This window comes from Pelodiscus sinensis, chromosome 2 (genome assembly GCF_049634645.1).
Source record: "Pelodiscus sinensis isolate JC-2024 chromosome 2, ASM4963464v1, whole genome shotgun sequence".
NCBI classification, from domain to species: domain Eukaryota; kingdom Metazoa; phylum Chordata; order Testudines; family Trionychidae; genus Pelodiscus; species Pelodiscus sinensis.
Window position 1 is genome coordinate 88,391,807 of NC_134712.1, and position 22,736 is coordinate 88,414,542.

A 22,736-nucleotide genomic window follows, 5' to 3' on the forward strand; every position below is an offset into this window, starting at 1 on the left:
ATCTACCTGTTTTGTTAATCTTTAAAGTGCTACCAGACTATTTGTTGTTTTTTAAGTTTTACCAAGATTTTGGTAAGTAATCAAGGGCTGCACTTTTTTATAGAGGGGCTGTGGGATCTGGAACAGAATTTGGGTGCAGATGGGAGGTCAGGATAAGGGACTGGGGTGCAGAAGAGGGTATGGGGATCTAAGAGGGAGTTTGGGTGAAGGAGGGGGCTGTGATCTGGGGCAGGAGATTGGGGTACAGATCTGATAGGGGTTAGGAGTGCAGGAGAGGATTCTGGCCTGGGGGTAGAAGTGAGGGAGGGGGTGGAAAGTTGGGAAGAGGGAAAGTCATGACCTGAGGAGGAGGGTTCAGAGGGTTTGGTTTTTATCTAGGGCAGGTGTTTGAGGTATAGGGTCTAGGAGAAGGTATGGGTGCAGGAGAAAGATCCTGGCCTGGAAAAGGGTTAGGAGAGATGTGGAATCTGTGAGGGAGTTGGGGGACGGGTGGAGGGGCTGAAGTGCCGGAGACATGCTGTAGTTGGAAAGCACTTACCTAAGCAGCTCCCAGACAGAAGCACTCAGGCAGGCTTCCCCGCCAGCAGCCCCAGACAACTAGCTGTGCATATGGTGCTCTGTACTGCCAGAAGGGGAGAGGGAGAGTGAGAGGTTTCACATGCTGCCCTTGCCCTAGTAAAATCTCTCAGCTCTCATTGGCTGATTTCTGGCCAATAAGAACTGAGAGATTTTTCTGGAGGGGGGCAGTGTGCTGAAGCTTCTCCCTTTATCGCTTCTCCTTGTAGCGCAGAAAGCAATACGGAGCAGCTAGGTGCTCTGTTCAGTGCTGCTCCTTGCTGCAGAGTCGGGCATGGGCTTGATCAAAAGCTTTGGGGGGGGCAGATCTTACCTGTCCCTGATCTAGATGATGCTTTGTCTCACCGTGAGTGCAGGAGACTGAACTTGATCTCTCGCGATCCTTTCCGATCCTATGGTTCTATAATACAGTTATTTATCCTCTACTTACTGCTGAATAGTGTATAACTTTACTTGGAAAAAATATTTACTTTTTTAGGACAACTTGGTACATAAAACCAGCAGAACGCTGAAAGCTTCACAGATTTCATACAGCCAGTTGGTTCTTTGTTACTGCTTAAAATGATGTATAAAAAGGAACACTTATAGAAAAGGGATAGTTAGAAATGAAATATAGGAGACAGTTGTGAGTTTTTGTGTGCATATGTGCAGTACTTGGTACACTGGTGCCAACCTTTCAGTAAGAATGAATATCTTGATGGATATAAAAATACATACATAATTTGGGGAAGTTTTAGTCTCCATCTTCAGTCCTCTGTTCACGTTTGCATATTAGTTTGTCTTACTATAATCTAGTAAAATAATCTTTTTATATAGTACTATATTTACGTTTAATTGAAATGATACTATTGCTAAGAGTGAGAGCTCATATGGAAAACAATTTTTTGGTCAGGCCTTTTTTGACTTTATAGTAGATTGTTTTAATGGTGGTAATGCATTTAATCTCAATCACCTAAAATTGCTTGAAACCAACAAGTTTAACTGCATAGTGTGATAAATGTTTAAAAACCAAGGGGAAAAGTTTTTCTTGAGGAAATTGCTCTTGTAATGTACCTGAGATACATTCGTACTAGAGTGTTCATTAATTGTGGTGAAAGCCCTATCACTGCTGGTATTTTGCAGGATGCTTAATCATTCTTGTTCTAAAGAAAATATCTTTGTTTTCTTGTTGCATCATAACTCTAGAAAAAGTTTCAAATCCATACATCCTTACAAGATAGGCATGAGATGGCTATTACCTGGCAATCTGTACAAAATTTGCTTTTACATTATATTTTGTGTATATTTTGAAAGATTTAGGGGAAAGAGTGGGGAGGAAGAACTTTCCTAGGGACAAAGTCGAATAGGGAAAACTTTTCACCCCATCCCTAGGATCAGGGACTGGAGGCCCTATTGAGATAATGACTCAGAATTATAGTTAACTGTTTGACTTCACTCAGTTCATTCTTAAGAATGTTTAAATAACCAAACTAAGTCAAACTTATTGTCTAACGACCAAGCAGTATAATACAACAAAGAGACATACACATCCTACTTCTAGGTGCAAATTTTTGTTCTGTGTTCATCTTATACAGAAGGTGTGCTTTCAAATTATAAATACTACAAGCTGAAATGCATAATTCTAATCTATAAGCTGCACTGGGCTTTACACATTACTGAAGTCTAACCCACCAGTTCAACAATTCCTTAACACTCTATCTATAGTGTTGTAGTCAGATTGGTTCCAGGATATTAAAGTGACAAAGTGGATGGGGTAATATCTTTTATTAGCCCAACTTCTCTTTGCTAAAAAGATAAACTTTTGTGCTTACATAGAGCTGATCTTCAGGTATGAGCACAGGTGGGGGAACTTTGAAACTCTGTGAGGAGCCCGGAGTCAGGCTCCACATGGCGTTTCAAAGCGGCAGTGTTGTGTGGAGCCCGGGGTTAGCTTGGGAGTCCCCAGCTGACCCCAGGCTCCATGTGACGCTGCCGCTTTGAAACACCACGTGCAGTCCAGGCCAGCTGGTCTGTTTCTGGTCTGTTTTAAAAACCTACGCTCAACGTGAATCTTTTTTTAATTAAACATTGAAAGTTGACAGTTTCTCATTTGTTTCTTATTTTCCATGGTATACAGCACTTGGCAGAAGGGCATGGACAAACTGTAGCTGCACATTACAATGAACTTCAAGAAGTTGGATTAGAAAAACGTAGTCAGAGTCGCATATTTTTCCTCAGAAATTTTAATAACTGGATGAAGAGTCTTCTCATTGGTATGGTGCGATTGTTGCTTTCTATTGTCTTCACTTGAAAAATGGGTGGTACTATGCAATAAAATATCTCCCTTTCTTTGATTACATGCATATATGTTCTGTTGCCATCACAAAACAATCATGGTCATGTTAAAATTGCTGCTTTCTAGTGTTAGTTATATTAAGTATTTATTCAGAGGAAATTGTTTAGTACAGCTCTTCTAAAATTTGATTGCAAGTAGGGATATATGTTAGTATACATGGTTACCTGCAAGGCCCCTCCCTGCCCTTTGTGCTGCTGCCTCGAGGCAGCCATGCGGGGATACAGAGGGAGGGCAGGCGGCTCTGTGGGGAGCCATCTTAAAAGTTGGCTACTTGTGCACACTGGCTCCCATCGAGTTCCCCCTCCCACCGTGTAAACATGTAGCCTCTGAACTTTTCAGGGGTTACACTTTTTAACATTCCTAATTTACAAAAAGCGTTGCAATTAGGGAAGGCATTGTTTCTTCCTTTTCCCTGTGTTCTTTTTTGCATCTAGCACAATGGGAGTCCCAGCCCTCATAAGACACTTTTGCATTAATTGATGCCAAATGTTAAAACATTAAATACTAGCTAGCACTTATGAAAGATGCAGTATTAAGTCTGGAAACTAATCTGCTTGTCATGGTTTTCCTTGCCTTCCTTATCCCCTCTCCCTCAAGGCACATGTGTATGCAAACAAAATCTTCGTTTCTCAGGAGTTAATCTGTTCTTAAGGAGATTTTTACAAAAGGAATCATAGTATTTCATTTTTATTTTCTTTTTCTTTAGAGGTGGTATTACTCCAGATGTAGAATAATTTATACAGGTTGAATCTCTCTGGTCCAGCATGTTTGGGACCTGACAGGTGCTGAACCATGGGAGGTCAGTAATTTCAAGCATCATGACCAACACTTGCACTGCTAACTGGGCTCTTAAGACATTTAGGGGTAAGTTAGAGCTAAATAAAAGCACAGAGCACTTGATAGCCAGGATCAGTGTCTGTAAACAAGGAGGTAGCTTGAAAGGTGGCTTCCTGCGTGTACTGGCTCCTGCCTTCCCCCCAATCCTCTGTGCTTCTGCCTCTGTCAGAGGCAGCAGCGCAGGGGGCAGGAACAGGTGGCTCTGTGGGATCCAGTGTTTGTGGGGAGCTGGCTTAAAAGCCAGATCCCCACAGGTACCGACTCCTGCCCCCACTTTCTCTCCCCCCCCCATTTCTCCTGCTGCCTCTGTATCAGGGGCAGCAAGAGGGGGTGTGGAGTATGTGTAGTCATTTGGATTCACTGATAAGCCCAGGCTTATCGGTTAATCATTTAAATGACTACACGCTATCATTCCTAGTTGCCAGACCAGAGAATGCCAGACTAGAGATGTTCAACCTGCACTATGTACATTTTCAGCATTTGAAGATATTGTGTCAAGAGTATAAAAAGAAACAGTACGTTTACTTGCTGTATGACAATACATTTTAAAGGTATAAAAAACGACAAAATATTGGAGGGGGAAAAGTGCAGTATCTTTCAAAAGTGATCCTGGCATTTAGTTTCCCATAAATCTGCTTTCCAATTCTGTTAAAGGATCAAATACAAAGATAAATCAGTAAATAAAATAGCAGAACCATGGGAAATAAGTGCAGGGATTTATAAAGAAAAGATTGGTTTCCAGGGAAAGTATGGTAGCATTTGTCTTACAGCACTAAAAATTAGTAAATAAAAGAAAGCAGTGAGAGGTAATAGTTAAATTATTGTAAAGCATTTGGTCTGTGTCTTGAAATCTTATCAGTTAATTTAAATCTGTTTGGATACATGCACTATAACAGAGATTAAAAACTGCTCAAAAATTCCTGAACAAATGACAAGTAGTAAAGTATCAAGTTGAGTAGGAGGGAGTCTGCAGGTGGACTAGAAGCAGCATTGTTGGGCCTAACCTTTATTTATAACTTTGTGAATGTACTGAGAATCAACTAATGTCCAAGAAATTTGCATAAAACGCTAACACCAGTTAGGACAAATAAAAATAAATAATAAAAAAATAGAAGGTCCTAGAGATGATAATACTAAGGCTAAAAAGCAACAAAATTCCATTTAAAAAATGCTAGTTAACACATGGGATAAAAATATGCTTTGGAAAGGATAGTCTTTGTATGCTTACTAAAATTTAAGCATGGATAATAGAGAACAAATGTGTGTAAATATGCAATATAGCCCCAAAAAACTTGCTATATTCTGTTGCCTCTTGCCAATCTCCATCCATTGTTGTCCTGCAATATTAAACTAGTAAGCATCGCCCGATAAGGTGCTTGTTAGGTGATGCTTACCAGTGGCCTGGCTGGGCTGGAGCAGCTCCTGCCCATGGTGGGCCCGGGTTAGCCGGAGCAGCCTGCCACCCGCCCTGTTTGAGTGGTCAACTGGTTAAACACATTATTTAATCAGTTAACTGATTAAACAAGTTTTTACATACCTAGTCTGCCATGGTGTGTTAAACTTGTGAGGGTAGCTCATCACTTCTTTAGTTAAAGAATGGTCTCTTATGCTTGAAATTCAGACCCAACCTTATTCTGGATGTGATTCCTTGTATTTTATCAGTCCTGCTTCTTAATCATCTGCAGGCTCAGCATTGGACAAATCAATATACTTTTTTTACTCTATAAAACCTATTTTTCCCAATGCTCAGCTTATGCTGAGTATGCAACACTCAGCCCAGGAAGCATTCATTCCTTTTTTTATCCTCCACATACTTTAAGAGATTGATTAAAATAAAAAAACTCACCCCCATGCACACTTTAAAAAAAAAAAAAAAGTACTTTAGGAACAAAAAATATAGAGAACTTGACTCACTGTTTTGTACAAACTCTCATGTAGACTTGAAATGAACTTTGAAATTCTAAAATATCAGACTTTGTTGCCTTTAGGGAACTTTGTATAATGAAAGATGCTTCGTTATCAGTTATTGTATGCCTTCTCTTTTACAGGTGAATTTATTGAAAAGGTACGACGTAGGAAGCGAGAGATCACTGTGTTGGATCTGGGCTGTGGAAAAGGTGGAGACCTTCTTAAATGGAAGAAAGGCAAAATCAGTAAACTTGTGTGTACAGGTATGAAGACAAAGTAACTTTCTAAGACAGTTCAAAAGGAAATGTATGCTTTACTCCTTTTTATATTTCCAAAAATTCTGTGCTTGTTGCATAGGAACTTCAGTACTGTGTCCTGACGTTTTTTATCCTGTTCTTTTTTATAATGGTTTGTAACTGTTAGCATAAACAGAGGAAAACATCCTTAGGGTTTCTATTTAATTATTATTCATTTTATTTCATACATACAAAGTGAATGTTTGGAATTAAGTAAAAATGTTTGTTTGCATGCAGTTTTTCGCAGAGATTTCATATTTACACTGCAGTTAATAACCCGCAGGCTAAGGAATTGTTTAATTGTGGCACAGATGTTTGGAGTTGGGCTACAGGCTGGTCTCCAGGACCCTGTGAGGTGAGAGAGTCCTAGAGCCAAGACTACTTCCTTGCAACTGAACATTCACTTAGCCTGAGCCTCATGAGTCTGAAGTCAGCTGGCACAGATAAGCCAGAAGTGTTTAATTGCAGTGTAGACAGTGCAGACGCTCCTTGTCACCACTTAATTACCGAATCAAATTAATTGTTAATTACAGAATTAATAATGCAAAGTCATATAATCTTGGTCTTAAGTTTGCATTCCAGTTACTGGAGCAATTTTATCAAGGGTGTTCAAGGAAGATACTGGCTATATAGAACTGCAAAACAAGTGCATTGGTCACATCCTGAAAACTAACTTTGATGGGGAAAATCATAAAGTTTTTTTATTTTTAAGTTTTAGAGAGGTAGCTATGTCAGTCTGATTGAGGAAAAAAGACAAGTCCTGTGGCACCTTAATGGCTATCAAATTTATTAGCGAATAAGCTTTCACTTCATCAGATGCATGAAGTGGGAAGAATCAAATGGCAGAGATATAAACATACATACAGAGATGGAAGTATTACAATAGCGTTAATGAGGAAAATGCTCCCATCTCTGTGTGTATGAATATATCCCTGACATCACATTTTTTTCACTTCATGTGTTTGATAAAATGAGCTGCAGTTTATGAATGCTTATGCCCTAATACACTTGTTAATCTTTAAGGTGCCACAAAACTAGACCTTAAATTCTGAGAAAAATTAGAACACTAGGGGAAAGGCTGACTTTTATTTTATAAATTTACTGTGATATCACAGATTTGGAATTCTTTGCTGTAAAATTACATATGAGGAGGTGATGGGATCTGACTGAATTCCCTTTTACCCTATGTAAATATAATTTTTGTTTAAATCTGATATATTTTAAAGATTTATTTATTGTGAGTAATTTACTAATAGCTGTGTATTTTATAAAGAGGGGGGAATTATTCCTTATCATGAGGACCACACTTATTTTCTAGCCCTGTTAACTGTACATGCAAATGGCCAAAAACAGTCAACTGATTTGTGTACGCTTTTCCTGTAAAGGTATAAACTAGTTACACAATTTCACACCCATCCATATCAACAAGGTATCATTTTTTTCTAGTCTAGGCAAGACCTTGGAATAGTTTGGAGCTCTGCAAACTCGTGAAGAGAACACTATCATTTTTTTTATATCTGGTAGTCTCTTCCTCCTCTGAAGGTTTCCACTGTCACTCTGAGGGCTGGATTTTTTTATTATTAAAGATTACATTCTGTGGAATTTGTATTTTATTGTATATGGGCTAGATTAAAAAATAAGCCTGTTGGTTTGGCTTTTTGTGCCACCTTGAGTACCAGGTGTGCATGTAGCAATTTAGTGCACTTAGTTCCTTGTAGTCAATATAAATATAAATAAAACTTTATGGTGGAGTGTATCTTCTGAAAACCAGCTTTTACTCATACTAAGGTATGATTGGTATATCTTCTTTCACGCCAATCTGAAGAGAAGTTTGTGTATGCAGTTTATTTTTTTTATAGATATTGCCGAAGTTTCCATGCAACAGTGCCAACAGCGGTATGCTGATATGAAAGCCCGGTGTCGTGCTAATGAATACATTTTCAATGCAGAATTTATAACAGCTGATAGCTCTAAGGTACAGTTGTCCTGTTTTATATGTTCACTGATGTTGTAACTTGTTTCTTGGTATTCTTATTTGAATAAATATTTCAAGTTACTAGAGTAAACGTTCAGGATCATTTTGAAGAGGGAAGAATTGAATTGTTTGGCTTATCCATATAGACACTTAGCATATGGTAAGATGGAAGTAAATGTTCATTACATCAGCCTGCTGTGTGGACTCTGCTGCCACATACAAATTGTGTAATACACTTTGGCCACTTAGCACACTAGCCTGCTGTGTACTACAGATTTCACAATCATTCACAATCCCTCCCCCCAGATTATTTCAGCAGTTACATGTTGAGCACCATGAATGCTTTGTAATATCCCTACTATATATGGAGTTTCTGTACAGAAAAAACCCTAAATCAGTCATTAGAACTATAGAAGTTAAGCAGTTGCTTGTAAAATAAAAGCTTAAATGCACAAATTGTGTTTAGTAGTTTTGTAATGTATTCAACTTTCAAGAGTATGTCTTTCACTTATCAACCGTATCCTTTCAGTTTCCCCATTGACTAGTGGGGTCGTCATATTCCCAAAATTTTGTTAATTGCTACATAGCCACTAAGGAATACAGGCAGTCCCCGAGTTACGTGGATCCGACTTATGTCGGATCTGCAGTTACAAACGGGGTTTGCTGCCCGTCTCCCTGGTCTGCTGGAGACCAGCAGACCAGGGAGACGGGGAGCAAAGCCTCTGAGGACGCCAGCAGCGGGACAGCTGCGGCGCCTCTGGGCTGCCCGCGTGCTCTGCGGCTTTGCTCCCCGTCTCCCCAGACCAGGGAGACGGGGAGCAAAGCCGGGGAGCATGCGGGCAGCGGGACAGCTCAGACGCGCCGCGGCTGTCCCGCTGCCGGCGTGTTCCGCAGCTTTGCTCCCCGTCTCTCTGGTCTGCTGGAGACCAACAGACCAGGGAGACGGGGAGCAAAGCAGAGGAAAGCCGCGGACCATGCGGGCAGCTTTGCTCCCCGTCTCCCTGGTCTGCTGGACCAGGGAGATGGGGAGCAAAGCCGCGGAGCACGCGGGCAGCAGGACAGCCGGCGCGTCTGGGCTGTCCCACTGCCCCCGTGTTCCGCGGCTTTGCTCCGGACGCCTGTGGTACAGCAGCTGGGGCGCTGCTGGTTGGTCCAGTAGCGCCGAGGAGCGGCGCTACTGGAGCAACCCAGCAGCACCCAAGCTGCTCTGCCCCAGGCGTCCCCAAGTCAGCCGCTGCTGAAACTGACCAGTGCTGACTACAGGAAGCCCGGGGCAGAGTTGCTCTGCCCCAGGCTTCCTGGAATCAGCCGCTGATCAGTTTCAGCAGCAGCTGACTTGGGGACTCCTGGGGTTCTTAAGTTGAATCTGTATGTAAGAACTGGCGTCCAGATTCAGCATGTTGAAACTGATCAGAGGCTGATTCCAGGAAGCCCAGGGCAGAGCAACTCTGCCTCAGGCTTCCTGTAGTCAGCCGCTGGTCAGTTTCAGCAGTGGCTGAATCTGGATGCCAGTTCCCACTTACATACAGATTCAACTTAAGAACAAACCTACAGTCCCTATCTTGTACGTAACCCGGGGACTGCCTGTATGTAAAACATATATGGAAAACTTTTAATTTTATTAATCTGTCTTACCCCTAAATGAATTTGTCATGAAACTTTATCTCCTGCATTTCAGTAACTAGTAGCATTATTACCTATTATATATTTCAGAATTTGTCTGATTGATCAAGAACTCCTAAACGATAAGAGCTAGGACCACCAAATTCAGTATACAGCTTTCTCTTACCATAACTTAAAGCAATGTAAGGGTTTGGTTGTGCTAGGAAAACAGGATGTGCCTGGAATGGAATTGCTTCTCATAAACCAAACAGAAAAGTGACAAACTCACCAAACCAAGTAGAGTCCTCCAAATTGGCATAACTGAGCCAATGCTGGGAGAGACTGAACTAAGATGAGCCAGGAAACAAGGATTAACCTGGAATAGGACTGCTTCTCAATAAAGCTTACTGAAAAGAGAGAAAGCGGAAAAATGTATAGTGCTCTGTTTTGCAACCACTAAATCAGTAGTCTCCAGCCTTTTTAAGCACAAAATCACTTTTTGAATTAAAGTGCAATCTGCGATCTACCTCAATCTGAAATATTCTGCCCGGCTACTTCGTGCCCCTTCTGTGAGGCCCTGCCTCTGTTCACTCTGTCCTCTCTCCCTTCCCCATTCTCTCTCCCTTTCACTAGGCGGGGCAGAGATTTGGGCACAGGATCTGGTTTTGGCCTAAGGGGTTTGGAGTGTGAGAAGAGATCTGAGCTGAGCTTGGGGCAAAAAGTTGAGGTGCAGCAAGGGGCTCAGGGTATATGCTCTGTAAGAGAGTTTTGGTCCAGGGGGCTCAGAGCTGCGGCAGCAGCTTAGGATTCATGAGGAGGCAAGGGGTGGGAACTGGCTCCAGCTGAGTTCTGCTTACCTGGGTGGTGGTGCAGTGGGGCTAAGGCAGGCTCACCCCTGCACTGGCCCTGTACTTACTCCAAGAGCATCCAACAAACTCCCTCCATCCCAAGCCCCGTTGTGCCTTCCCTCCATTCTGTGGGAATACAGAGTGGGAGGGGGGCACTCGGATATAAGCAACCCCTCCTTTCCTTCCTCTGCCCTGCACAGCAAGCTAGGGGGAGGGAGCAAGGAGGAGGCAGCTCCAGGGCAAAGGGCAGGAGGTGTGCCACAGTGAGGGGAAAGCCAGCTAGAGCCTCTGACAGTTTACGATCTACCAGTAGATCCCGATCTACTGGTTGGTGGCCACTGTGCTAAATCAATGCTTAAGGTTTGAAAACTTGAAGGCAGTACTATTGGAAACCAAATTAACTGTACCCCTTCTTTTTTAAAACTTAGTGAATAAAATTTTATAGTATGAAGTAAAAAAACAAAACAAAACCCCATACTTGATGGACTTTCCCATTTAAAAAAATACTAAAAAATTCAACAGACAAATTTTAACATCCCATTTTTAAGAAATTTTAATAAATTAACTTCATAAAAATAACACTATTTAAAAAAAAATATATTAATTTAAATAAAGCATGTACATTTTCCTTTAATTTTCCATTTTTATTCATCCTCTACTAAGCAGTAGTTTGTCTGAAGCTTCTATAAGGGCATGCATTGTTGGAAGATTAACATAAACCATTTTTTTGTTTTGTTTCGGAAGACTAATATATGTTTCAAACTTTTTAATCCATTGCAGGAACTTCTGTCTGACAGTTACAGTGATACACATATGTGCTTCGACATATGCAGCTGCCAGTTTGTTTACCATTACTCATTTGAGACGTATGAGCAGGCTGATATGATGCTTAAAAATGCTTGTGGGAATCTCTGTCCCGGAGGGTATTTTATTGGTACAACTCCAAATAGCTTTGAGCTTGTGTAAGTGTTACTCATTCTGTAGTTTTTTAAAATTGTATGAAATGTTACATTTAAAGCAGTCAGTCTTTAGGTGTCCTTTTATAATATTTCATAGCAGAATGTTTCCAGCTGGCAGTCTATGTTGCTTACTTGTCAGGAGAGCGAATGTATACTAACTTGAATAAAATGGAGCAGATTGCGCCCACCCCCATGTATCATAGGGAGGTATATCTGCGGGGTACTACAGCTCCTAGCCTATAATGCTTCTGTATTGATTTAAATGGTAACAAAACAACTACAATGTGGGCAGTAGCTGCAAGCTTCCCCTGACACTTTTGATTGCTTCTAACCCTGAACTGCCTCTACAAGAAAGAATTCGGGTTCCCTGGCTGTCTAATCTTTGAGCACTTTGAGTGTCAAAACCCATTATCTTCAGACTTTTGAAATTTGAATAATACCTTTGTTTCATTCCCATGTTTTTATATTAGTTTTATTTATTACGAGAGGCATTGTGGTGCAAATAATAGGGCACTGGAATGGACTGTGTCTGTCTGACCTCATCCAATGTCCATACACCTCTCTTTAGTTATCTGTAAAATAAGAGTAACAGCTTATCTATCAATTACTCTGTTTATATATCCTTATCTAGAAAGCGACTTGAGGCTTCGGAAACTGATTCATTTGGGAATGATGTGTACACTGTACAGTTTCAGAAGAAAGGGGAGTATCCCTTGTTTGGCTGCAAATATAACTTTAATTTGGAAGGAGTTGTTGATGTCCCTGAGTTCTTGGTTTATTTTCCTCTACTGATAGAGTAAGTTCACTTCTGACTTCATTCTGACTTTATTACTTAATCAAATTTTGAAGGATTGTATAGGTACATGTCTAGCAGAAATATACAGTCAGACTTTTTTGTAATATTAGCACATGCTACTTAAAAAGTTTTATTAGTATCTCCTATCTGGTTCATATTTGAAGTATGTGTAGTGAAGATATTATATTCCAAGAATTTATCTTCAGATTCTGAGTGCTAGCCCCAAATTAACATGCTAGTGTAAAACAGTGTTTCAGATTCTTGATAAGTTAAAACTTTATATTTTTATGGTATTTGTAAATTGGTTAATGTGCCGTCAACTGTTTCAAGGCCTCCATGTTTAATAGGATCTTGCCAACTTCAGTTGTGCCTCAGAATTTCCCTTGGTGCTGTTACTTAAAATGCTATGTCACTTGGGGAGAAATCCAACTTTGAAGTCAGTGTAAAATTCTGTTTGACTCACTGGGTCCAGTATTTCACCCTTAAGGGTGCATTTCTGCTCTGAAAATTGTTATTAAAAAGGCACAATCTTACTGAAGAGAGCTTCTGCCCTTGTGATAGATGTAGACAGAATAAAAAAATTGCCACTCTTAGGTCTGTAGAGACAACCTATCTAAGAATGCTGTGGGTTTCTCTTCAACCTTGTGGATTTATTGATATAATTGCTTACTAAAGCACAACTAGTTGCAGTTAGAAGGGTTGCCCAGGTGTCACTGAAGGGTATACTCTGTCTTACAGGACTCTTCTTATTGGTCACAATAGTGAATGGGAAATAATCCAGGCTGGCTTTTTTTCAGGCCTTCTTTTTAAACTGTAATGAAGCTAAAGAAAGTAAAATCCCATTTTTTTTTCTCTGAAGACTAACTCTGATCTAATTCTGGTGTTTCTCAACTTTTTTAATGTCGGAGACTGGCTAGCTGTTTTCCTAAACTGTCTCAGTGAAACCTCAGGGACACCAGAGGCTTCAACAGACTGGTGGTTCAGAAGTGTTGTTCTATAGTGATATGCATCTAGTTAAAAAATCTCACTTTCATGTAACCTTTTGTGTGTGTGGGGGGGGGGGGGATTTATATATGCAAAATGAATTTTGATTAAAGTTGTTTCATTGTTTGAAAGGAGGAAGTAAGATTTTAAAAAAAAATGTAATTATCAAAAATTGACAAAACACAGCGTCACTTTCCTCTGCCCTCAGCTTGCCTTTCCTTCCCATAAGATTCTCTTCCTTCTCCCTTGTCAGAGACACAGAAGTTTCTCATTTGCTTTTCCTCTAACCTCTACTTTCTGCACTAAACCCATCCCATCTCCTGATCTCCCTCACATCCATACTTTTTCTCGTTTCCCTCTCCCTTTTTTCTCATAATACAAGCAAACTTCAACCGCTCCCATCTTATATCCAAAATAAATCAGATATGCAACTCTTGACTTTTCCTCTTCAGTTACTGTCCTATCTCTTGTCTAAGTTAATTGAAAACGTTATCTACAATTGCTGTCAATAACATCTTTCCTTTAGTCCTGTCCCAGACTCTCTACAGTCTATCTGCCCCTTGCAAGAGCCTTTTCATTGGAGTGCCAGCATCTTTAATGACTATTTTTAGACAAAGCTCCGAACCATTACTCGTTTGCAACCTGTCAGTGGTCTTTGACACCAACAATCATGCAATTCTTGTCCCTTGATTTACTGTGTCCTCTTCTGGTCCTCTTTCTACCTCCTAAATTATTCTTTCAGTAAGTCTTTACTTACAAATAAACAACAATAATACAGGTTTGATGTCTATAATCCGGACTTCTGTAGTCCAGAATCATCTGGTCTGGCATCACCATCGGTGCTACCAGGCAGGAGCATTCATGGGGAAAACCATGGACCCATAATCAGCAACTTCTCCCCTACCCTCCTACAGCTTCTGGAGTGCTGCATATAGCTCAAACTCAGGGAAGGAGTGGGAATAGTGTGATGCTTGGGGAAATAGACAGGATGGCTGCAGAGCCCTACAGGTGGTGGAGGTAGTCGCAGCTGTGGCTCCAGGAGATCAGGCTGGTGGCCACAGGGTTCCACACACATCATGCCTCTTCCTCTGAGTGCCCTACCCATCCCCATCTCCTCTCCCCCCCCATCTCTCAGTCAATGCCAGCTACTTTGCTGCTTTTGACCTTCCCTGCTTCCACAGATTTCCCGGTTCATGTCTGGTCAGATCCCGAGGTTGCTGGATCTGGAAGGTACAACCAGTAGTAGTATAATAAATACATAGGGGTAAGTCTCCTGGCCTGTGCCTAGCTCCAGTATTAGGTTCTATTAGTATGGGCCTGTGAAGAATCCCATTTAAGTTGATAGAACATGGATTCAAGAGGTCATAGTACTTGATCTTAATGCAGGAGCATAATGTGCCTCTTCCCCCAAATAAAAGCCCAAGTTTTAGACTCTAAATTCAAATTCCGTTTTCATCACAACATTTGAGTTTCAGAAAGAAATCGCTGTGTCTATGTCAGAAATATTTCTACCAAGGCTTAGAGCAGAGAATTTTTTTGAGGACATTGTAACTCCTTGAAAATGGATATTTGATGGCAATGTGGAGTTTTCCAGCCTCTCTAGTGAAAGCCATAAATATATAAACTTAGAAGTTGCAGTCCTACTTAAAACCATATCATGTCCCTATGGTTCAGTATTATCAACTATGATAAATTCAGCTTTTTTTGTTGTAAAAAAAAACTCTCTAGTAATTTTGTGGCTCACTTATGCACATTATTTTCACAGAATGGCAAAAAAATATGGGATGAAACTAGTCTACAAAAAGACATTTCGGGAGTTCTATGAAGAAAAGATTAAGGATGAGGAAAATAAAATGTTGTTAAAGCGAATGCAGGCTTTGGAGGTAGATATAAAAATGATTTTTTTAAGCAACTTATTCTCTTATTTAAATAGTATTTTGCAATTTGCTAAAGTTCATATAGTTTAGCAGTCGCATTGGGCAGTAAATTATTGACTAGCATTGGAGTGCTGGCATTGTAGGAGCCAAACAGAGTTCCCTTGGCATGCTGCTGAGAGAGCTTTGCTAATCTTAATTTTGTGGCTATGGTTACTAGGCAACTCTGCATATTATACTAGTTTTTTACATTTAATAGGTTCTATATACCTGTGTTTTGTATTGTATTCGTTCATATATATATATATATATATATATATATATATATAATAAAATTATATGTTTTGAAATATCTGTTGCTATATAAATAACCGCAGAAGCGACAAGGAGTCTTGTGACACCTTAAAGACTAACAGATTTATTGGAGCATTAACTTTCTTGGGCAAAGATCCACTTCGTCAGATGCATGGCTGACAAAGTGGGTCTGTGCCCAGGAAAGCTTATGCTCCAATAAATCTGTTAGTCTATAAGGTGCCACAGAACTCCTCGTCACTTTTGCAGATTCAGACTAACACGGCTACTCCTGATACTATATAAATAACTGTTTATTATAAAGATTGGTCCAATGCCTACACTATAATGAGAAAATATGGAATAGCAGAAATTGCTGTTGCCTGTCATAGACTTACCTTTTTTTATGAGTGAGAAATTTAAAGTATTACTCATGTCCATTCCACATTAGGTGTGTGTGCTAGCCACATGCTCCAGTGCCAGAAGATTTTGTCAGGGTGAGAATGATAGGTAATCCCTGCAGTGGCACCTCCATGGTGCAACATAAGGGGTGCTGGGCACTCCTTCCACCTTCAGGTCCTTCTTTCTGCCATGACAGTGCAATGGAACTGCTGTACTTCAGCCAGTTTGCTCTTGCTGCAAATGCCATCTGTGTTTAGCGTATATAGCCTTAGTTTTAGTTAGTACTTTAGAGTCTTTGGAGGGGACTTGTCCTGAGGACGGGGCATGCCTGGGTCCCCAGGCTTTAAACTGTGTCTAGAGTGCAAGCATCCTATGCATGTTAGTGTTTAGGCAGGGGCACATTAGCGACAAGTTCAGATCGTTCAAGCTTGGAATGAAGATGGAAAGGGACATTTGATTCAGGACACTCTATATGGACCCAGCACTGTGCCTGGCACCAGAGACTAGGTCATACTCGACCTCAAGTTCCATAACTTTGGTGTGGAGTGCTTTGCTGGCATCAGCATCAGGACGGCCCCCTGCCCCCTTGCCTTCTTTCTTCCGGAAGACACAAACTCCAGTGAGGGGGCCGCTCCAAGTTGTCTTATTAGGAGCCTTTGTTGGCCTATTCCAGCTCTGATTCAGGCTTGAAGGGATCAAGCTATGGGGCTATTTAATTGTGCTGTAAATGTCTGCAGTTAAACAGCCCCTTAGCCTGAGCTCTACAAGCCCAAGTGAGCTGGCACAAACCTGTTGTTGTTTGCAGGGTAGGTAGGTATACCCTTATTTCGGAGGAGTCTTATTTGTTTTGCATGTTGTGAGTTGTCTTTTAAATCTTGGCCTTATGTAGTAACTTATGTCTGTTCTTCAGCCATATCCTCCAAATGATAATTCCAAACTTGTGTCTGATAAGTCTGATGATTATGAGCATGCAGAAAAGCTTATAAAAGATGGCAAAGCAAAGTTACCTCTGGTAAGTTTTATCTCTCAAGAGTTGGAATCTTGTCAGAAGCAAAGAGTGCTCAGTGAAATGTAGGGTGTAGTCTTACAAACACTTAGGCGTCTGCTTAACTTTAGTTCAATTGAATTCATTTGAATTCTTCAGCTGTATAAAGTGTGCACATAAGTGCTCAGAAAATCAGGGTTTAGTAGCTAGTTTATTTAATGACACATGCAATTTTATTAAAATCAGTGTTTAAATTGGATGGAAAACCTACTATGTTCTGTAAGAAAACAACTGTATTTTAGAATGACCAGTACACTCTTTCACAAGAGACTTGACATTTATTTAATTGTCCTTCATAGTAAAGGGTAGTACAGGCAGTCCCCGACTTACGCGGATCCGACTTATGTCGGATCCGCAGTTACGAACGCGGCTTTTCTCGCCCCGGAGGACACGGACTGCGGGACCTCGTGGTCCCGCCGCCCGTGTACTCCGGGGCTAGAAAAGCTGCTGCGCGTCTCCCTGGTCTGCAGACCAGGAAGACACGGAGCAAAGCCGCGGAGGGGCTGGGGCTGTGGTGCAGCCCAGGCGTGCCTGGGCTGTCCCGCTGCAGGTGTGCTCCAAGGCTTTGCTCCCTGTCTCCCTGCAGACCAGGGAGACGGGGAGCAAAGCCGTGGAGGACTTGGGCGTCCCCACCCCGTCTCCCTGGTCTGCTGGGGGGGGTGCAGCTAGTGCCCCTCCCCCAGCAGACCAGGCTTTTCTTGCCTACCCCTGGGGTAGAGCAGCTGGGGGCTGCCAGGTTGGTCCCACAGCGCTGCTCCGGACCAACCCGGCAGCACCCCAGCTGCTCTGCCCCAGGAGTCCTGATTCAGCCGCTGCTGGTCAGTTTCAGCAGCGGCTGAATCAGGACGCCTGAGGCAGAGCAGCTGGGGTGCTGCTGGGTTGCTCCAGTAGCGCCGAGGAGCCGCGCTACTGGAGCAACCCAGCAGCACCCCAGCTGCTCTGCCCCAGGCGTCCCCAAGTCAGCCGCTGCTGAAACTGACCAGCGGCTGACTACAGGAAGCCCGAGGCAGAGTTGCTCTGCCCCAGGCTTCCTGGAATCAGCCGCTGATCAGTTTCAGCAGCAGCTGACTTGGGGACGCCTGGGTTTCTTAAGTTGAATCTGTATGTAAGTCAGAACTGGCATCCAGATTCAGCCGCGGTTGAAACTGATCAGTTTCAGCAGCGGCTGACGCCAGTTCCGACTTATACAGATTCAACTTAAGAACAAACCTACAGTCCCTATCTTGTACGTAACCCGGGGACTGCCTGTATGTCGCATGCAGAATGTGAGTCATAGGTTGAAATATTCTCCTCTCTAGGTTCATGGGGGAAAAAAAATTCCCTTTTAGTTGTTGTTTGATTTTATAGCATAGGTAATAAAAAGCTGTTTGGTTTCTTAAACAAGTTACTGCTTACAATGTTAATGATTTAATGAAATGTTTGATTTATATTTCCTCATATTCCATTTGTGATGTTTGTAACTTTTTTTTAAAGGGGACCTTGAGTAAATCTGAATGGGAAGCAACTAGTAAGTACTGTTTACAATAGCTGAATACTATTGTTTACCAAAAACTTTCATAAACATGACTGTTTTGGACATTGTGCATGAATATAACCGTTATGCAGGTACTTTCAAATTTGGTGACCTAAAGTTAAGCGCTGAATAAAAGGCACCCTTTTTTTGTGTTCACTAGCTTTGAAAATCAGATTCCTTTTTATTTTGGTGCTTAAATATATATTTAGTTTATACAGTGTATATATAAAAGATTCAGAAAAGGGCAACAAAAATAATAAGGGATTTGGAATGGGTCCCATATGAAGAGAAATTAAAGAGACTGGGACTTTTCATCTTAGAAAAGAGGAGACTAAGGGGGGGATATGATAGAGGTCTATAAAATCAGGACTGATGTGGAAAAGTGAATAAGAAAAAATGATTTACTTGTTCCCATAATATAAAAACTAAGGGTCACCAAATGAAATTAATCGGTAGCAGATTTAAAACAAACAAAAGGAATTTTTTCTTCACGCAGCACACACCTGTAGAACTCCTCGCCAGAGAATGTTGTGAAGACCAGAAATTTAACAGGGTTTACAAAAGAACTACAGTAAAACTCCAATTGTCCGGCATCCAGTGATCCGGCACTCCTGATAGTCCGGCACCAACTGGAACCCGGAAGTGCTCCAGCCAGCCCAACAATTGGAGCTCCTGTGAGCTCCACGCAAGTTCAAGGGTCGGGAGAGGGGAAGGGGATTATACCCCTGTGACGGGTCTGCTGGGACTCACACTGCGGCTGGCCGGGGGCGGGGGCGGTGGGGAACAGTGCAGCGAGGGGCGAACCCTCCACTGTTTTGCAGGGAGGCATGGGAAAGCTCAGCGCAGCCGCCTGCTACAGGCCAGCTGGGGCTGCAAGTGGTGGTGGAGGAGAGGGGGCAAGGCGAGGGGTGGCGCTGCGGGACCAACCCGGCAGCACCCCAGCTGCTCTGCCCCACGGCTTCCCCAAGTCCGCCGCTGCTGAAACTGACGAGTGGCGGACTTGGAGAAGCGGCAGGCAGAGCAGCTGGGGTGCTGCCAGGTTGGTTCCGCAGCACCACTTAGGTGAGTGGCGGTGCTGTGGGTCCTACCCAGCAGCACCCCAGCTGGTCTGCCCCATGGCTTTTCCAAGTCCGCCGCTGCCACTTGTAGCCCCAGCTGGCCTGTTGCGGTAGCTGCACGGGGCTTCCCCGCCTTCCTGCAAAACAGAGGAGGGTTCACTCCACACCGCGCCGTTCCCCAAAAAAACCCACTCCCTCGCAGACCCGTCACAGCCCCTCTGCCGGAGTACCTCCTGATACTCCAGCATATCTGATAATCCGGCACCCCCTGAGTCCCAAAGGTGCCGGATTATTGGAAGTCTACTGTAGATAAATTCACAGAGGTTAGGTCCATCAATTGTATTCTATTCTCATAAGAAATTTGGTCTTGCAGCACTTTCTGACAAAATAAATGAATATCTCTGCTTTTGTAAAACATAGGGTCTCCACAGATTTCACTGCCCATATATATTTCTTTGATTCTATGCCAGATAAGTATTTTTGTGAAGTGTTAACTCTAGCCAAGACTACTGAATGTACATCTTGTAGTTGACAAAATGCCAGCTAGCAGCTGTAGACTACTGATCGGCAGTCTGCCTTCAGATCTCTTTTTAAAATGAGCAAACTTCAACTTACGTTTGGATTTTAGTCTCATTTTTTATTTTTAATGGAATAGAGTTGAATGCACAGCCTTAGTTCTGCCCCATTATATACAGTAATTCCTCATTTCACACTATAAACATGTTTCTGAAAATGTTCGTGCTAAGCGAAAAAGTGCTATTGCGGGGTCAATTTTCCCATTTAAAAAAAAAATGGAAAATGTGGGGGTTGCGTTTCAGGTGGTGGTGGCAAAGTCATGGTGCTCAGTCGTCAACGTCAACATTAGATATCTAGCAAAACAAGATATCTAGCAACACAAGTTGCCGTGGTTTGTTAAAACACGAAGATAAACACGTGAGTGAGCAGAGGAGCGCTGTGACCACGTGTGTTCATCCGCTCATGAGTATTACCACTGTTTTTACCAACTTATATCACCACACGAAGTAGTCTGCCACTTGATTATTTTCGTGTTATTTCGGGGACGGTCGTGTTGTTTGAAAAAGTTCCCTAAAAAAAAAAAAATCATGCTATTGCAAAAACATGTTAAGCGGGCACGTGTTAAATGAGTAATTACTGTATAATGAAGTCTTTCAATTTAGCGTTAAATATTCCCTTATGTGCACCTATGAATCCAAGAAATTTTAGTCATGAATTTGAAGACTATCCCTCATATATAAAAGGGAACAGAGTTCAGGTAGGAAGTTAAGCACATGATAATGAGATATGAATGCTTAACTGTAATTAATATTGCATTAAGCAGATAGTGTGTTACTAACTAAATTTAAAGTACTTATTTCTAATGACAGGTTAGACCTCCCTGGTCCAATACTCTTGGGACCTGATTGATCGCTAACCAAGGAGTTTGTCAGACAAGCAGAGGTCAATGCCAGTCCCTCTGCCCCCAGCTGCTGGTTTCCTGGCTGCTGGCCCGGCTCTCTGGTCTAGTAACATCTGTGGTCCTACTCTGCCGTTTTTTCCCTGTGAGTGCTCTAACCCCGCAGCACTCATTGGGTTCCTGATGATGATGATGGGCCATGGATGTTGCCGGGCCAGAAAGTCCCAGACTAGAGAGGTTCAGCCTATACTTTGCATTTAATTTTAGATTCATGTTTTGTGTATTAAATGCTTTCAGAAGAAATCCAACTAATCCTATGAAATGTAAAAACATTTTAAAACCAATACGTGGGTGGTTATTACAAAAAAGTTTCATGTGCAATACTAGAAATTGCTTTAAAAACTTGTTGAAATAAATGCTAAATGATGGGGTAGCCATTGGTGTAGTTTCTTTATAAAAAATAGAATTTGTTCTGCAACAGTTTATTGGAGAAGGAAATGTCTGTCTTTGTTTAAAATCTTTGGACAGGAGGAAGTAATATACATTTTAAATCTTCTCTTCTTTCATAGGTATTTACTTGGTTTTTGCATTTGAAAAGCAACAGTGAAAAGAACGTGTACCGGATGTAGCAAGAAGAGATTGCTTCCTTGTACAAATTGGAGTGATGTAAAACCATTGTGGCAACTATTTTTTTATGTTTATTTTTTAATTATTAGAAGTGTGCAGGACACTACCAAAAACTAGGGCAAGCTCATGATTGAGTTATAGTTGCCTGTCTGCGACAGATGGACTTGAGTGTATATAGAAGATTGTCTGAACCTGGCTTTTTAAAACATTTTTCAGTAATCTGCATGCTGTTTGAAATCCACAATGCTTTTGTTTCCAATAAGAGTTTGTTAGTAAAGTTTGTTCAGGTGATCAAGGGCCTGGTCCTTTACCCACTGAAGTCAATGGAAGGACTTCCAGTGACTGCGGTGATGTAGGATCAAGGCTTAAGAGCACACTACAGCAAAACTCAGATTCATTCACAGTGCAGTACTTTAACAGTATTAAATTGTATTGTAGTTTATGTGGAAAGGTTCCCAAACTGTTCTTGTTTTTTGTGCTCACTGGTTTGTAGTGTCATTGTGCTATCTTCAAGATTAAATGGATTTATGTTCTGTACACCTGAATGCGCTGAAAGTATTGTTAGAGATGCCTTCATGAACACTTTCAATTTTAAAACCTCTTGTGACTTTTTCCTGGAGGCTTTAACATCTCCATTGTTTGTGCGGTTCTTTGTCCCTACCTACTGTCAAAGCCTGGGAGCTAAAGACATGCTTTTCACTTGTTCTGTGAAATAGTATTTAGGTTTGGTTGAGTTGATAAACTGTTGAAAATCATTATTCCCTTCTCTCACTTGTGCTGCTCAGGAAAACTTCGGCAGCATATCAAAATAACTGAATAGTAATTTTCTCAAGAGCTGAGCCTACGTTTCACTGATAATACCTGGGATTTGGCCAAACAACTGCAGTATTGGGCACAGGGAGCTCAAACTCCCTGCCTCCTCTCCTCTGGCATGACTACTTCTTCCACCTGTAGATAGAACCCTTCAAAATAAAATCAGACTCAGAGGGTGCCCCTGCCAGCATCTGGTACTTATGTTGACTTCCCTTACTTTTTGCTAGAGTAAGGGCATTAGCTCTTGTCAGCCTCCCGCTATGGGGAGGCTGCCAAGCACAGCTTAAGGTAAGAAGACTTCAGCTCTGTACATAACTGGAGTCTTAAGCATACCTTAAGCTGAGCTGCTGGGTTTAGTTTAGATCTGGCCATACAATACAGTTGGTACAAGCGTGTACTACAGTGTTGAATATTCAGGGCTTAAATCCTGCTGCTACATGATACCGGAGGTTTTGACTGTACTACCTAATATAAATTGTTTTTTTACCTTTAACCATCCCTTAAAATTGTGCACCAAAAACAATCAAGTAAATGTTATTTAGATTGTGAAGTCAAGTTCTCAAAAGTTAGGAAATGTGAGATT

The 22,736-nt window shown here is 41.7% G+C and overlaps 1 protein-coding gene across 3 annotated transcripts in view; it reads left to right on the top strand.

Annotated features, from left to right (window-relative positions):
- The window catches only part of RNMT (RNA guanine-7 methyltransferase), a 25,936-nt gene extending 4,059 nt beyond the window's left edge, over positions 1–21,877 (top strand). For all 3 annotated transcript variants that reach the window (XM_075921022.1, XM_075921024.1, XM_075921023.1), the window contains exons 3-11: positions 2,693–2,828; positions 5,797–5,919; positions 7,812–7,927; positions 11,158–11,339; positions 11,968–12,132; positions 14,882–14,999; positions 16,594–16,695; positions 18,202–18,235; positions 21,283–21,877. In XM_075921022.1, coding sequence (XP_075777137.1) covers positions 2,693–2,828; positions 5,797–5,919; positions 7,812–7,927; positions 11,158–11,339; positions 11,968–12,132; positions 14,882–14,999; positions 16,594–16,695; positions 18,202–18,235; positions 21,283–21,320 — 1,014 coding nt within the window. In that variant the 3' untranslated portion in view covers positions 21,321–21,877. The remainder of the gene's footprint in view (positions 1–2,692; positions 2,829–5,796; positions 5,920–7,811; positions 7,928–11,157; positions 11,340–11,967; positions 12,133–14,881; positions 15,000–16,593; positions 16,696–18,201; positions 18,236–21,282) is intronic.
- The last annotated feature ends 859 nt before the right edge of the window (positions 21,878–22,736 follow it).